This window comes from Culex pipiens, chromosome 2 (assembly GCF_016801865.2).
Source record: "Culex pipiens pallens isolate TS chromosome 2, TS_CPP_V2, whole genome shotgun sequence".
Taxonomy (NCBI): Eukaryota; Metazoa; Arthropoda; class Insecta; order Diptera; family Culicidae; genus Culex; species Culex pipiens.
The window spans coordinates 44,478,390-44,495,303 of record NC_068938.1 but is presented as its reverse complement, the minus strand read 5'-3'; the positions used below and the strand labels follow the sequence as shown (position 1 = coordinate 44,495,303).

The 16,914-nt window shown below is 44.4% G+C and overlaps 2 protein-coding genes across 3 annotated transcripts; both read left to right on the top strand.

Annotated features, from left to right (window-relative positions):
• Window positions 1-769: 769 nt before the first annotated feature.
• Window positions 770-15,524, top strand: LOC120426947 (uncharacterized). 2 transcript variants are annotated; one of them, XM_039591772.2, is made up of 6 exons: window positions 11,622-11,767; window positions 11,832-11,955; window positions 12,021-12,227; window positions 14,615-14,740; window positions 14,802-14,912; window positions 14,976-15,524. In XM_039591772.2, exons 1-6 carry the CDS (start codon window positions 11,761-11,763, stop codon window positions 15,433-15,435), a joined length of 1,035 nt encoding a protein of 344 aa, XP_039447706.1. In that variant the 5' UTR covers window positions 11,622-11,760; the 3' UTR covers window positions 15,436-15,524. The 2 variants fall into 2 exon arrangements, with proteins under 2 accessions (XP_039447703.1, XP_039447706.1); XM_039591769.2 differs by lacking the exons at window positions 11,622-11,767; window positions 11,832-11,955; window positions 12,021-12,227 and adding exons at window positions 770-945; window positions 1,014-1,220.
• LOC128092910 (uncharacterized protein K02A2.6-like) lies at window positions 3,531-8,674 on the top strand. The gene has a single exon (XM_052708065.1). The coding sequence runs from the start codon at window positions 3,894-3,896 to the stop codon at window positions 8,403-8,405; it is 4,512 nt and encodes a 1,503-aa protein (XP_052564025.1). The 5' UTR covers window positions 3,531-3,893; the 3' UTR covers window positions 8,406-8,674.
• Window positions 15,525-16,914: the final 1,390 nt, after the last annotated feature.

The following is a 16,914-nucleotide window of genomic DNA, read 5'->3' as shown; positions in this document are numbered from 1 at the left end:
TTGGGTTTATTAAAAATAATTTAAATTTGGTAAATTTGGCCCGCAAGCTCATTTGAGGTTCAAATTTGGCCCAGCATCCAAAAACATTGAGCACCCCTGGATTAAACATTCTGGCCTGCCCAGTGCTTACGAAATTTCGACTTTGTTTGTGATAGGTGACAGAACACTCCAATCGTTTTCACCACGAAAACCTGATTTTGACACTTTCGTTCGTTCACATACATTGACTTCCCTCTAGAAATACACTCGTTTGACATTCTACCGACATTCCGAGCATCTCTCCAATGATCGCATTCAAATGACTTGTGTCACCAAGCAGCAAAGAGAGAGACGAAAAACGAGAGAAAGAGAAAGAGCACATTGTCTCGTTCGGGCGTCACCAAGCAATGACGATCATGATAGGTGCTGTGTGTCAGCGATCAAATTTCGTTTTCGGAATCAATCGCTGACAGGAAATTCTATCAAATATCGAGCAGTCCCATTCGAGGAGGGATCGCTTTTCAAGCATTGGTCCTGCCTAAATATTTAATAAAAATCAATGTTCATTTTACGGTTTTGCATATGAGACAGACTTACTTTAAACGGCATTTCTTCAGCTGATCTATGTAATATTTTTCGACCATTTCCACATCTTTTTCTGCTATTATGCTCAGTGTATCACGTGCAACCATTGAGGCATGATCATTGATCGCACCAAAGCTTTTCAGTTTATTCAAAAAGAGTTAAATCAGTTATGCGTTCAGGAACCAGCAAATCTGAAAGTGAGTGATAGCTCATACAAATCATGAACTCAAAACTGATGATCTTCAAATCTACCATTACAGACCCAAATCAGCGATACATTGAAGATCTGCTGAACGATGCCGGGACAATTCCGGTGGACGCAGATGTGGACACGTACGAGATGCACTACCCGCCGTGGTTTGACGAGGAGAAATTTAAGCGGTAACAGCAAAGAGCACCTAACATGAGCAACAATCAGCCAAAACCGGTTCTCCTTCGCTTTACTTTAGTGGACAACAGTTTTACACCACGAACCGGGCTTGCATGCTGACGGCCGGACTGTGCGGGCTGATCGCCGTGTTGGCCATTCCGACCAGCTTGGAAGTGTTGATCTTCACCGGCCGGTCGTCCACGCCTTTGAAGGCGTACCGACGCTACGTGCAGACCATCCGGCACACGATGAACTGGTACGAGGAGGAACTCGTCCCCGGATCGAAGTAAGTGACTAAGGTTTATCTTTCATGGGACTGGGTCAATGTTCAGCTGATTGATAAGGTTCATGCTGGAATTTCATGGTGCCTAAAATTTGCCAGTTGTGCTGCGTAATGATGATATGATTTATCAAAATACAAGTGTCACTGTGATGTCTGTAGTCTTATCTAAAACATTATACCTATTGGATCCGCATTGAAATATAGACTGCCCCGTTCGAGTGCAAAGAATATGGGACGTTTTTTCAAAACTTTGCTTCACAAGATCAGTTTTGTTTTTTGGGCTTTTTTAAGCCTCTGTGCCAAAAATGAACAAAATTGTGGAACATTTACCCTTTGATACTCGAGTGTTAAGCTTGTATGCGTTAATCGATTTTTTTTTTGGAGAAACTAAATTTTAAACGCTTTTATCAGCAAGTGGCGCCGATTGCATAGGAATTGTCTCACAAGTGAGATTCTCATAGGAAATGTAATTCTCTTCAACTTTGTCGAATAGATCAAAGCATTATGATTAAACACCTAAAATCCCAAGCACGAGAAAAAGGCGAAATTTCTATACATATTCTTTTCCTTTTTCTCAAGCTTGGGAGTTTAGGTGAAAATCTTGAAAAGTGTGAAATGTTTCACCAACTTTCGGGAATCAATCGGTTAATCTATACCAGGGGTGCTCAAAGTTTTTGAATGGCGGGCCAAATTTGAAGCTAACATGAGCTTGCGGGCCAACTGTGAAAAAAATAGTATGCAATAAATTGAATTACGTTATTACAATCTATAAGACTGAGAATACTTTGATTAGCTGAATTTTTTTTAGATAATCCTATGTATTTTTTCATTTTTGACATTTAAATATTAGAGAACAAAAAATTGCAGTTTTTAACAGTTTTGTTAAATCATTGCAAAAGGGTTTTACACACGGTTTTACAACAATTATTCCTCAAATTTCACTAAATTTTACATAAATTATGATATGCCTGAATCAGATGTTCGTCAATTATGTAGATTCATAACTCAAATGTCATAAGTTCGAAACTCGAGATGAAAAGTTTCTAAAAGTAAAATAATATTGAGGCTCAGCCCAGAAAAAAATTGTGCGTTGTAACTTTTTAATAAGCTAATACCTATGTTTTTGCATTTTCCACGCTCCATACAAAAAAGATTTGTTTTGTATGGAAATTGTGGGGAAACCCAAATTATGTTGTGTGTTTTTTGTCAAAAATCATTCAAAATGTATCTGTAATCTAATACAATCTAATTATTGTATTAAATACACTAAGATTTTTTAGAAGCTGTCCCTATTGTGGGCCTACATTTGAGTACACATAATTTTACATCTATAGTAGGTTTGTTAATGCTAAGGCTTTCACAATTTTTCTGATAAAAAAAACTCATATCGCTGTAATCATCCGATAAACTAAAACATTTCCTGCCCCTATTTTGGGCATACTGCTCTTAGGATCCGACCTTCAGTGTACCTTTTTTCGAACCATTTTCTGATTGGTTGAAATTCCGAACTGCCCACCATTGAAAAAACGGCTAATATCCACTTTTGGCAAAAACGAGATATTAGCACCAGGCTGTAGAGGATGTTCCAACGCATCTCCTGGAACTTGAATTTCACTGAAATAGTGTTTAGACTTGGCTGCCGATGCGAAAAACCAAACGGCTAATATGCCACTCTTATGGGAAATTGCCTTGACGGAGATTTTGTGACAAACACTAAAACGCGTTTTTCTCGGAATACTTGATTTGGCATAATAGCCGAATTTTCAATTATGGGCAGCGAAGCACGTGGCAAACTTTTTTCGCGTACAGTTCAGCCCCAAAAAGTACTGACGACAAACAAATTAAATCATTCTGATGTTTTAAGCCACAAAAATATTATGGGCAACATTTTTACAGTTACTTGTTCAGGAGACATTAAACTATAACTTGAAGTACTCGATTTTTTAATTTGAATGACTTTGCGTAAATGTATAGAAGAATAATAAAATATTTTCAATGATTAATACCCTTGCTGAGATTGATTGGTTTAAATTTTTAAATTGGATTGTGCTTTACTAAATTTAAAGTCGTAAACTGAATTAAAATTTTTGTTTTGTTTTTAAGCACATCGGAATTCTTTTTTGTATGAACTTCCAAATATTCCTAAACTTTGATTAGTTTCAAAACTATCGTGTGTATCATTTCAACATACTGATATGCTAATTTAAAAAAGGCGCAGATCGCGAAAGATGATCCAGTAGGGTGGAATCGAAAATTGATTTTTTCAGCAACACATTTTTTGGGTCCCTTTTAGGGCTTAAGAGAGACTGTTGTGACGAACCGGACCTGAGTTTCTGGGCGCACTGCAGCGCTACCAGAACTTCGCCGCTGGGCTCTTCGCTCTCATCCGAGAGATGACAGATGAACGACGCCGGAAGCTAGGAGTGATATTTTAACGTGTTCGTCTTTTGTGCGTCAATCTTAGCTAGACCGCCATTGCGGTTAGTCGTGTGTAATAAAAAGTCTAAGTTTTAATTTGTTACGGCGAGTCTTATTATTTGACCTAATGGTCACGGCCACCTCGAGAACTTGTCGTAAAAGTGGCGACGATAGTTCGTGTGCGCGAAGTTGTCCGGATTTCGTCGGAATTTAACCGGGAACATCGCGTCACCCACGCGGAAAAAGCGGAAGCGGTCAATGCTCGACGACGACATGTCCGGGGTCGACGACAATCAGCCTGCGCCGGTCCCTCCGAACGTGCAACAGCAGCAGCTGTTACAGCAGCAACAGCAGCAGCAGCAGCCGCTGCCGACGGACGTCGTCATCGCGCAGATTTTGCACCAGCTTCAACAGCAACAAGCCATCACCAACCAGCTCCTCCAGAACAACCATCTGGTCCAGGAGCAGCAAAGGAATTTCATGCAGCAGCAAGGCAACATCCTCCGCAACATCCAGGTGCACGTACCGCCGAACCCCGAAGCAGTCCTTGACTCGCTAGCGGGAAACGTCAAAGAGTTCCGGTACGACAGCGAGAACAACATAACCTTCAACGCTTGGTTCTCACGCTACAAAGACCTGTTTGATAAGGATGCTGCAAGACTGGATGATCCGGCAAAAGTACGCTTGCTGATGCGGAAACTCGGCACTGTGGAGCACGAACGCTATTTGAGCTTCATTCTGCCGCAAGCCGCCAGTTTCTACTCCTTCGAGCAAACCGTCGAGAAGCTCGGGAAGTTGTTTGGCACCACGGAATCCACTATCAGCAAACGGTTCCGCTGTCTGCAACTTGCCAAGGGAGCGACCGAGGATTACGTAGCGTACGCCTGCCGAATCAACAAGAACTGTGTGGAGTTCGAGCTGGGCAAGATGTCGGAGGAGGAGTTTAAGTGTTTGATGTTCGTGTGCGGTCTTAAGGACGAAGCGGACGGAGAAATACGGACAAGGCTGCTAACTCGCATCGAGGAGAAGACGGATGTTACGCTCGAGCAGCTGTCGTCGGAGTGCCAACGCCTTTTGACGCTTCGTCACGACACTGCCATGATCGAGAAACCCGGAAGTTCGGTTCACGTCATCCGTAAGCAGCAGCAGTTCCACAAGCCGTCCCAGGAACCTCGGCAGTGGGCCCAGAGGCAGGCGCCGCGCGAGTTCCGTCAACGTCAACAGCATCCCGGAGGCAGGAAGACCCCGCACGGCGAGGGTGAAAAAGTTCCGCCTGGCCCGTGTTGGAACTGTGGTGCAATGCACTACAATCGGGATTGCCATTTCAAGTCCCATCAGTGCTCGGAGTGCAGCCGCTACGGGCATAAGGAGGGCTACTGCCGCACAGCGAAGAAAGGGAAAAGAAAAACAAAAACAAACAGTGTCACAGTGGAAACAAAAATAGTGCAAGTGAACTCAATAAAAGAAAGACGGAAATTTGTGCCAGTGACATTAAACGGCGTTTCCGTGAAGTTGCAGTTCGACACTGCGTCGGACATTAGTGTTGTGTCCAGCGAGACCTGGAAGAGGCTCGGGAAACCACCCACAAGACCACCAAAAGTGAACGCTAAATCTGCATCTGGTGATCCTCTCAAACTTGAGTCCGAGTTTGATTGTTCGATCACAGTGAACGGTGTGTCGGAAATGGGTGTAGTGTTTGTGGTGAACCAGGACCTGCACATCATGGGACTGGACCTGATCGAGAAGTTCCAGCTGGATGCGGTCCCGATGAACGTGTTCTGCCGCCAGGTCGGGGAAACGTCCTCCACTTCAATCGTTGGTCGTCTCAAGACGGCGTATCCTTCGGTGTTCAGCACGACACTGGGCCGCTGCACCAAGACACAAGTGAAGTTGGAGCTCAAGCCTGACCAGAAGCCAGTGTTCCGCCCAAAGCGTCCGGTCGCATACGCCATGTACAGCGCCGTGGACGAGGAGCTCGACCGCCTGGAGCGGTTAAACATCATCTCGCCTGTCGACTACTCGGAGTGGGCCGCTCCAATCGTAGTCGTCCGCAAGGCGAACGGCACAATCCGGATCTGCGGGGACTATTCTACCGGGCTGAACGCGGCTCTGCAGCCGAACCAGTACCCCCTTCCGCTGCCGCAGGACATCTTCATGAAGCTCTCCAGCTGCAAGTTTTTCAGCATTATCGACATGTCAGACTCCTACCTACAAGTGGAGGTCGATGATGTTTCGAGCCTACTCCTGTCGATCAACACTCACCGGGGCATCTACAAGGTCAACCGTCTTGCGCCCGGAGTCAAACCCGCACCTGGGGCGTTCCAGCAAATAGTGGAAACTATGTTGGCTGGACTCAAGCAGACCTGCGGGTACATCGACGACATCGTAGTTGGCGGAGCGACAGAAGAAGAACACTGGCATAACCTCAACGCACTTTTTCAACGCTTGGAAGACTTCGGATTCACAGTCCGACTTGAAAAGTGCTCGTTCGGTCGCAAGCAGATCAAGTATTTGGGGCACCTGCTGGACCAGCATGGTACACGTCCGGATCCCGCGAAGATCGAGTCCATCAAGATGATGCCGGCTCCAACCGACGTGTCCGGAGTGCGCTCTTTCCTTGGGGCAATAAATTACTATGGAAAGTTTGTCCCCAACATGCGAGCGCTCCGCTACCCCCTGGACGAACTGCTGAAGGCGGGCGCCAAGTTCGATTGGACGCCCGATTGCGAACGTGCCTTCAACAAGTTCAAGGAGATCCTCTCATCCGACCTTCTGCTGACGCACTACAATCCGGCCCTGGAGATCATCGTCTCAGCAGACGCGTCGTCGATCGGCCTCGGAGCGACCATCAGCCATCGCTTCCCGGACGGGTCAGTCAAGGTCGTGCAGCACGCGTCGAGAGCACTAGCACCCGCCGAACGCAACTACAGCCAGATCGATCGAGAAGGACTTGCCATCATCTTTGCGATCACCAAGTTCCATCGCATGGTGTTCGGCCGGCACTTCCGGCTGCAGACGGACCATGCCCCGCTCTTGCGCATCTTCGGGTCACCCAAAGGCATTCCAGTGTACACCGCCAACCGGTTGCAGCGCTGGGCCCTAATGCTGCTCATGTACGACTTCACCATCGAGTACGTGGCCACGGACAAGTTTGGACATGCCGACATCCTGTCTCGGCTGATCAACCGCCACGTGAAACCCGACGAAGACTACGTGATTGCAGCCGTCACACTCGAGGATGACGTCCGATCAGCAGCGTTCGAGTCGTTCGACGTTTTGCCCCTCAGCTTCAAGACGGTACGAGATAGCACCCACACGGATCCGGTCCTGAACAAGGTCTACCGGTACGTCCAAGAAGGCTGGCCCAAAGCACTGCCTGCCAGCGCCGACCGTGAGCTCAAGCGGTTCCACAACCAGAGCGATTCGCTCACGACCCTGCAGGGGTGCATTCTCTTCTGCGACCGTCTCGTGGTTCCCTCTCACCTGCGCAAGCGATGTCTCGACCAACTCCACCAAGGCCACCCTGGAATCGGCCGCATGAAAGCTGTGGCCCGCAGCTACGTGTACTGGCCTTCGCTGGACGTCGAGATTGCTGATTACGTGCGAACGTGTCCACACTGTGCCGCTGCTTCCAAGGCACCGGCGCACGCCCCTCCGATCCCCTGGCCGAAATCAGCACGTCCGTGGCAGCGCGTCCATGTCGACTACGCCGGGCCGATCGATGGTGAGTACTTTCTGCTGGTCATCGACTCCTACACCAAGTGGCCAGAGATTGTGCAGACACGCCGGATCACAAGCATCGCAACGATTGCCATCCTGCGAAGCTTGTTCGCACGTCTGGGGATGCCGGAAAAGCTGGTATCGGATAACGGAACCCAGTTCACCAGCGCCGAGTTCGCGCAGTTCTGCGCCGAAAACGGGATCGACCACGTCACCACTGCCCCGTTTCACCCCCAGTCTAACGGTCAGGCAGAACGTTTTGTCGATACGTTCAAGCGCGCGGTGAAAAAGATTCGAGAGGGGAGAGGAAAAATGGACGCTGCACTGGACACTTTTCTGCTGACTTACCGAAGTACTCCAAACCAATCAGCACCGGATGGCCTCTCGCCATCTGAAGTGATGTTCGGTCGACGTGTCAGGACTTGTCTGGAACTACTTCGTCCTCCGCCGAGCAAACCACCTGAACCAGTCCAGCTGCCAGAAGTTAAGACACGGTCCCTCAACCGAGGCGACGCCGTGTTTGTGAAGGTCTACGCCAAGAACACCTGGAGTTGGCTTCCGGGTGTAGTCATCGAGAAAGTCGGTCGAGTGATGTACAACGTGTTGGGCGACGGAGACCGTCTTGTGCGGTCGCACATCAACCAGATCAAGAACCGAGCGACTTCGAGCCCTGGCCAAGCACCTGGAACGAGCCAGCCGGCTAAGCAGAAACAACTACCGATGGACGTTCTGCTCGACGCTTGGGACCTGGTCACAACCGCCAACGCGTCGCCGCCGCCTACAGCGTCCCCGAACCAAACGACGCTGAGCGAGGATTTCCACGGTTTTGACTTCCCGTCGTTGTCGCCGTCCCTTCCTGAGGTTCGCTCCAGCCCGGACTTGTCTCCGGCCTCGACGTCCTCGTCCTCATCCTCGACGTCAACCTCATCTTCCAGCTTCGAGTCTGCAGTAGCGAGTACTCCAACTGCACAGCCACCTGTGCAGCAGCCACGGCGTTCTTCGCGGGTACGAAAACCTCCTGTGCGCTTCAACCCGTACCTTCGCTACTAGGGGGAGATGTTGTGACGAACCGGACCTGAGTTTCTGGGCGCACTGCAGCGCTACCAGAACTTCGCCGCTGGGCTCTTCGCTCTCATCCGAGAGATGACAGATGAACGACGCCGGAAGCTAGGAGTGATAATTTTTAACGTGTTCGTCTTTTGTGCGTCAATCTTAGCTAGACCGCCATTGCGGTTAGTCGTGTGTAATAAAAAGTCTAAGTTTTAATTTGTTACGGCGAGTCTTATTATTTGACCTAATGGTCACGGCCACCTCGAGAACTTGTCGTAAAAGAGACATTTTGAAATAATCGGTAAAAATCATACTTTTTGCCAACACTGCCAAGCCAAGCGGAAACTTTCGCTAACTAGAATATTTTTGAGGAATTGGAGTGCAATTTAACTTAATAAAGTCTTCTGAACATTGTTTCATAACGATTTTACGTAAGGTTCATCAAAATATAAGAACAATTATGTTTGTTTTGTATTTCATGGTTCCTTTGGCAATGTTGGCAGAAAATGTGAGTTTCACTGATAGTTTCAATACACAACTTTTAAAAACTCTGTATCTTTTTTTTTTACGCACTTCTGCCCATGTTCGCATAAATGTCCCATATGCAAAAACAGCAAGCTGAGAAAAACGCATTTGAAGTTTGTCCCATACATAAGGCTACGTGTTAAGTTTTCGCAAAAAAATGGATTTCCTCCTGATTTCTAGAGCAAAGTACTGGATGTTATAGGCTCTTTCGAAAGAGCACACAATTTTGAACCAAACTGCATCAATAACTCGAAATCGATGAAAATGCATATGGGACATTTATGCGATCAGGGGCAGTTTAGCACCATACTGTCTTCGGGAGAGTTGTTCAGGACATCCAGGGTTATACTTTTAAGGTGTTAGTTTCATAAAATAATATTCAATTCAATTCGGTTTTATTGGTGAATAATCAAGATACAATGAGTTATTTGAAGTGCATAACAGAGTTTTGGAGTTCCTTACAGCTGTGTGTTGCATCATAATCCATTTAGGAAAAATTATTTCTTCAATTAAGGCACTAGCAAGAGTAAGAAAAAACTATAAAAAAAAACTTACAGAAATTGCAAAGGAAAGGGGATAGAGGAAGAGAAAGCTTATATCTAGATCACAGATAATTTATCCTTTGTAGATGTGTTTGATCATCAGTTCCCCAAGGGCCAGGAATTGTTCTGCCTTGTTCCGGCAGCTCCGAAACCGCGTCATCATCTCTCCCGCGAGAGCAAAGAACTCCGGCAGGGTGAAGAGATCTTCCCCGGTGACTTCTTGCTGGGCCGTACTGCCGCTACCGGCAGCGACCACGCTGGCGAACGAACGCCCCCAACCAGGAGGGAACGTTGAGTTTTCCGCTGGAACCGTAAGCTGTCCAGCTGCAGGAACGGCTGCGCTCGTACTTCGCTGAGGAGAGTGGGACGCTGCTGCTTTCTTCTTTCTCTTTTCCTGCTCCTCGAGGTAGGCCTTGCGCGCGATGCATCCGCGGTAATTGCCGGTATGGTTACCGTCACAGTTCGCGCACTTTACGCGCGGCTTGGTTTGTTCTGCCTTGTCCCCCAAGTCCGCCTTTCGTGGCAGTGCGCACGCCTCCGAGAGGTGTGACTCACCGCACTTCACGCAGCGGGGCCGGAGGTTGCAGTTCCGCGAGCCGTGGCCGAATTTCTGGCAACGGTTGCATTGCGCTACGTCCGTCGGGTTCTTGGTGTAAAACCACCAGTTTACCCAAAAACCGTCCAACGTCTTAGTCCACCGCAGGTCTTGGATCTTGACGGTGCCGCGGTCGAAGTACAACAGGTACAGTGTGTGTGTACCTGTTACCGTTGTCTTGCGCGAGAGCACTTTAATCTCCCGCGGTTTTATTCCGGCGTCCGAAAGGTGACCCTTCAGGTCGGAGATCGGACGGTCTTGGTAACCCTGCAAGACGTCCTTAACAGGGGGCTTCTCGGGGTTGAATGTGTAGAAGTTGAAGTTGCTACGCTTCAATTCTTCAAACACCTGGTCGAAGCTCTTTTTATTCAGTGTGATCACTTGCACTGCCGACTTACCGATTTTCAGACAATATCCGAGGCCTTCCAGCAACTCGTCAACATCGTCCGCCAACGTGTCCAAAACAAAAATTGGAGGTGGTCTTCGTTCCGTTGGAGAATTATTCTTTTTTGGCGTCGGCACTTTTTTCCGTGCACGAACATCGTCGTCGTCGTCGTCGGTAGTGGTGCTACCGTCGGTGTTGTTGTTGTTTTCTTCGTCGTCGCTCAGCATCTGGAACTCGTTCCTGATGGGAATGTTGGCGGATGTTGATGTGCCACTGGTCGTGGCACCGGAGGTACCCGAACGGGTTCGCACTGGTGATCTTGGAACATATCCGGGGTGTAGTAACTTTTTGTCGATTCCTTCTGCGCTCACGCTCCCCTGCGCGATGGCGGTCGACACGGCGTTGGTTTGTTTACCTTTTTGCACACGGCCGGTAGACGAACTTCGCGGGTTTTTCGAGGCCGCACTCGAACTGCCACGGCCACGGCCGGCCTTTGGCATGCTGGAGAAGCAAACTCGCGGGTAACCACAATCAATTACGGCGAAAAAAATCGAAAAAACGATGGAGCACTGAGCACTAGCTGCATGCTCTCGTGCGTACACGGAGGGAGCACATCATAAAATAATAAAACATGAATTTTGTAAATTAAAAAATGTGAAAATGCAAGTTTCCCCATAGTAATTTCCACACAAATTTCATTCGCTTTGCGCCAATTGTGGGCTTAACCAATCGCTCCCAAATTTTAGGAGGTTGTTTGAGACCTTAAAAGGGACATAAAAAGTGTGTTGCTGTTTTGATTTTTATCATTTTCAATTTTCCCATATAAGTGTGATATGGCTATGCCTAGCAATACAGACAAACAATATTATTTTTTCTTATTTCATTAGTGAAATAAGAAACACACTCACATCGAGACTGATGAAGACTCGCGCAATACATGCTTAGTTTTGTGATAAAGATGGCAGGGTTTTAATTTTTGCACCATTAAACCAAGTCTATTTTTTTCAGCATTCGCAAATGTTACATTTTAAATATTGTGTTTCTTATTTGAATAATTAAGTGAAAATTTGATAATTTTAGTTTCACTAAATGCAAAAACACAAGTTATCCAAATCGTTCAGCGGTAAATAAAAATTGAAGGTTAACCTTCTCTACTACTCAAGCTCTCAATAAATCAACAAAAGTAGCCAACTCTCGAGTAGCTCAGTTCAGTGAATCGTGGGCAGTGTGCAGGTATGAACGTTGAGTTCGCGGTCCAGTAAACAAAGCTCGTGTTGCGTGAGTGTGGTACCAGTCCGGTCGGTTATCATGACAAGTAAGCTGATCTAGCAGTTTGTTAGTTCCCACAAGCTGACTACGAATTCATGGCCTGTTTTTAGATTCAGTGAATTCACGTTACATCGAAAATCTGTACAACGATGGGGCGACAAAGCCGATCGATGATGACGTTAGTACGTATGAGATCCAGCTTCCTTCGTGGTACGACGAGGCCAAATTTAAACGGTATATTAATAGCAGTAACAAAAACATCGAGTGAAAATTAAAACAATTTCATCGTCAACCGACAGTGGCCAGCAGTTCTACCAAGACAACCGGCCGGGAATCGTGACGGCTGCCCTGTGCGGCCTGATCTCGGTACTGGCCATCCCGTCGATTCTGGAGATCCTGATCTTCACCCGACGCTCCTCGTCGCCCATGACGGCATACAAACGCTACGTGCTGACTATTTTGCACACCACCAATTGGTATGATGAAGAGCTTAAGCCCGGATCGAAGTGAGTACTTCAGGGGACGGGTTGTGATTGATTGAATTATTAAATAGTTTATAGGAGTGAATTGAATGTGACTAGTTATTTCGATGGATCAGTGATTTTTCATTTGCTTAACATTCCAACTTCCAAGGCTCCAAAAAAGTTGGAACGGTAACTTAAACTCGCTGGTTCTCGGGCATAACTCAACCAATCAAGACGATTCCTTTTTCCAGTGATTTGTTAGGATGTCTAGATGATTCTAGAACTTTGCAGAACTCAATTTGATCAAATCTGTAATTTTTGCGATCAAAGATATCGTTCCAAAAATCGTTGTAAAAAAAATCCGCGTAGGCAGTCGCTTTTAAAAACAGTGAACGATGTTTACGGTCGCAGAAATAACAGATTTGTTTAAATAAAGTTCTGCAAAATTTTAGGATCATCTGGACATTCTTACAAATCACTGGAAACAAGAATCGTCCCGATTGGTTGAGTTATGTCCGAGAACCAGTTTCTTGGGCGTCCATGTAAGTTGGACATGCGTTGGGCGTTCCAGTGTTAATTTGCTAAACTATTTTATAATTTGGTACAAGCCTGCGTTATTGAACTCGATGAATGGTTAATTCTAATTAACAATTCAAAAGTTCTATATATTCTATATATTCTATATATATATACAGCAATTCCCCACGAAAACAGCATGGAAAAAAACAAAAGTGCTCGGATCGGGCTCAACATTTTTCTGGGGGTTCCCTGGCCGAAATAATTAGACCCGTATTTTTTTGTTTGGCCGTTAGGGTGACCTACGCCGTGTTAGGGTGGTCTGAAAAATGGCCATTTTCGTCGATTTTCGCAAAAACCACTTTTTTCGAAAAATCATAACTCCTCGCCATTTTAACCGATTTCAATTGTCTTATACGCAAATGAAAGGTGATAAGTCGACCTTTCAAAGAAAAATAGTAAGAAGTTTCAAAAATCTAGCCTAACATATGAAAAGGGCGTATGAAACTTTAAAATGCCGTTTTGACGGTGTCTGGACCAAAGAGCCTATGTCTGGAAATATTTTTATCAGATTCCCCGGACATTTTTACATAACATACTAAAAAATGGGAGGAGTTCATTAACAGGATTCCGAGATATGATTTTTTGAAAATAAAATTCGTGTTTTTTGACGCGCCGCGCGCAAAAACCGGAGAATGACGAAATTGGCAAAAAATCAACATTTTTCACTAAAGCTGCGATAACTTTAAAATTTCAGCGATGACCTATACATGTCTGGGTACCAAAAGTTGCGTCTCTTAATTACGAAAATTTTGGTACCCAGACATGTATAGGTCATCGCTGAAATTTTTAAGTTATCGCAGTTTTTGTGAAAAAAGTTGATTTTTTGCCAATTTCGTCATTCTCCGGTTTTTGCGCGCGGCGCGTCAGAAAACACGGATTTTATTTTCAAAAAATCATATCTCGGAATCCTGTTAATGAACTCCTCCCATTTTTTAGTATGTTATGTAAAAATGTCCGGGGAATCCGATAAAATTATTTCCAGACATAGGCTCTTTGGTCCAGACACCGTCAAAACGGCATTTTAAAGTTGCATACGCCCTTTTCATATGTTAGGCTAGATTTTTGAAACTTCTTACTATTTTTCTTTGAAAGGCCAACTTATCACCTTTCATTTGCGTATAAGACAATTGAAATCGGTTGAAATGGCGAGGAGTTATGATTTTTCGAAAAAAGTGGTTTTTGCGAAAATCGACGAAAATGGCAATTTTTCAGACCACCCTAACACGGCGTAGGTCACCCTAATGGCCAAACAAAAAAATACGGGTCTAATTATTTCGGCCAGGGAACTCCCACAAAAATTTTGAGCCCGATCCGAGCACTTTTGTTTTTTTCCATGCTGTTTTCGTGGGGAATTGCTGTATATAAATAACAAAAAAACAAGGACCCTTTTGTCTGATTGGCTGACCACCTTTGATTTGGTAAGCATGCAATCCACAAGATCGTCGAAGCTTGTGAGATCCAGACGAATTAACATTACATATACAAAGGATTTAAACAACAAATCATATGTTCTTGTTTTGGATTGCTACCTCGTATAGAACCCAAGACGAAGTTCTTCGTAAAAACCGTCCAACTCCATGCGATTCTTATTTGGGGGTACCGTGGAGAATTTCCCTTATCCCCTTAAAAAGTGAAGCAACAACGCTTCCCGTCATCCCTTTCTGGGTGACGGTTTGGTTTTTCGATTTGAGAATCCATCATGCCTCCTCGATTCACACAAGCCATATAATTTTGTTTGTTTGAAATTTTAAGACTGATTTTGCGTTTTTTTAGATAACACCCCATTGTCGAGGCCAGATATAAATGGGCAGGGCTAAAAGGTTATAAGAAATCTTTTTTTTTTGTTCCAGATCATGGAAGTCGCTGGAGTACGTTCGACGCATCCATGCCGCCAGTGGCAAACAAGCCAACAAGCAAAATTCCAAAATGTTAGTTTCTCAGAAAGATGTAGCCATTACGCAGTTTGGTTTCGTAGGGTAAGACATTAAATAACCATTAACTCTTTTTTTTAAAGTTAGCTGGACCTTTCTTTATTAGATTTGTGGCGTTGAGCTATCAAATGCTAGGGATCCGCTATGACGAAGCAGGAATGGAAGGTTTTGTTCATTTCTGGAGAACTATTGGCTACATGTTGGGGCTTGAGGATCGGTATAACTATATTTAATTTCAAAATCAAGCAAATTTTCTACAGATTTTTTTTTGTTTGTCAAGGTTCAACATTTGCACGGAAGACCTGACCAGCTCGAAGCAGCGCATGACGCTGGTGCTGGAGCAAATTCTGCGACCGGCTCTGCAGACCGTCAGCACGGAGTTTGTCCAGATGACGAACGCCATGATCGATGGGCTGTGGTGCGTCAACACGTTTCTGGACTACAACGCGTTCATGTTTCTGACCCGACGGTTGGCGGGCGTTCCCGGCCATTACTACTGGAAGGATGAGCCGACGAACGATGGCAGCACGCAACCCGCCTACGAGAAGATGGGTTGGCACAGCAGATACATCTTGTGCATGATCCTGTACATAAACGAGGTGCTGCTGTACGTTCCCATCATTCGGTGGTATTTTAATATTTTGTTCACCGTCAATGCGTACTTTATCGATAAATATTTCCCGTACTTGGCTATGATTAAGTTTGGAATTAAGAATGCGTTCGTCAGAGTTGTGTATTAAGTGTATTAGTGTTTTAATGTTTAAATGGTGCTAATTCAATGACACATTGTGACTTTTAACTATTTTATGACAAATAAATAAAATCCCAATCAAAACGCCTTTTTTTTTAAAGCGCGAAATAAGCACAATATTTGAACTCCAAAAATATGCATTATTGTTGTTGTGCTGTGGCCGTGAAAAGAAGATTGATTAGTTTAAAAGCGCAGGTTCACAGCTGATAGCACGAAAGATAACTTTTAATCACAGCTGTGACTGATAATTCCGAGGCAGTTTAGCCCTGCTTATGTCAGAAGTAAATCACCTTTATGGATAGTTGACCGCTTCGGGTTAATGTTTTCTCATTTGTTATTATTGAGTACATCATTACCGAATAATATGGGTGCTTGGTGAACATAGACTTTTGAAAAGGTCTAAAATTAGATAATTCTCCTTATCTGTTTTTTTTGACCTATCTTTTTATTTTTTGAAATAAATTTAATTAAGATTAAGATCAGAAAATTTCGCATTTTTTTTTGTTTGGATCAATAGTTGGCGAAATATCGTCAGTTATAAATTACAGGCTAATTAGATGACAATTAGAGAAATTAATTTTAATCGATTCAAATTCAAATTGCCCGATTTTGAAAGTTCAGAGAGAAAATTACAAGAAAATTTTCTCAACTCTTCAATTTTTTTTTCAAAAGTGCTTTTCTTGGAAGAATTGTTTTTTTCATCTCAAAAAAAAAGGCAAAACATAATTTATACCTCAAAGTACTTGAAAACGGTAAATTTTATTCTAAAAAATATTTGTAAAGTACCTTTCGCTTGCAAGTTCGGTTTTGCTTTAAAATATGATTTCTAATTATTTATGTTTGTCATTATTTTTGATATTTTCAAAGAACACATTAAAAAAAAACATGTTTCCAAAACTCAAACTTTAGTCAGATTGTGCACTATCACGCACAATGGCTCAAAAGATGTCTTTCTTAATCACCTAAAACATATCAAATCAAATCAAAAATTAAAAATGCGTATTTTGGGTGTCCACCTTTTAGTCATGAAAAGCTGAATTAAAAAAAAAATGCGTAATTTTTTCCGTGTACCGTGTGTTTTTTTTTAAAGAAAAGCACTGCCCATGTTCGCATAAATGTCCCATATGCAAAAACAGCAAGCTGAGAAAAACGCATTTGAAGTTTGTCTCACACATAAGGCAACGTGTTAATTTTCCACGGAAAACCTGGATTTCCTCCTGATTTCTAGAACAAAGTACTGGGTGTTATAGGCTTTTTGGAAAGAGCACACGATTTTTAACGAAACTGCATCAATAACTCAAAAGTGATGAAAATGCATATGGGACATTTATGCGATCAGGGGCAGAGCACTAATCATAACCAGTAAAAAATTGTATAGATTCTTGTATGGAAATGCACAATGACTTCTTTTGATATGGGAAATAGGAAGTGGAGGAAGATGAAGAGGAAAAAGAATGCAAAGAATGTG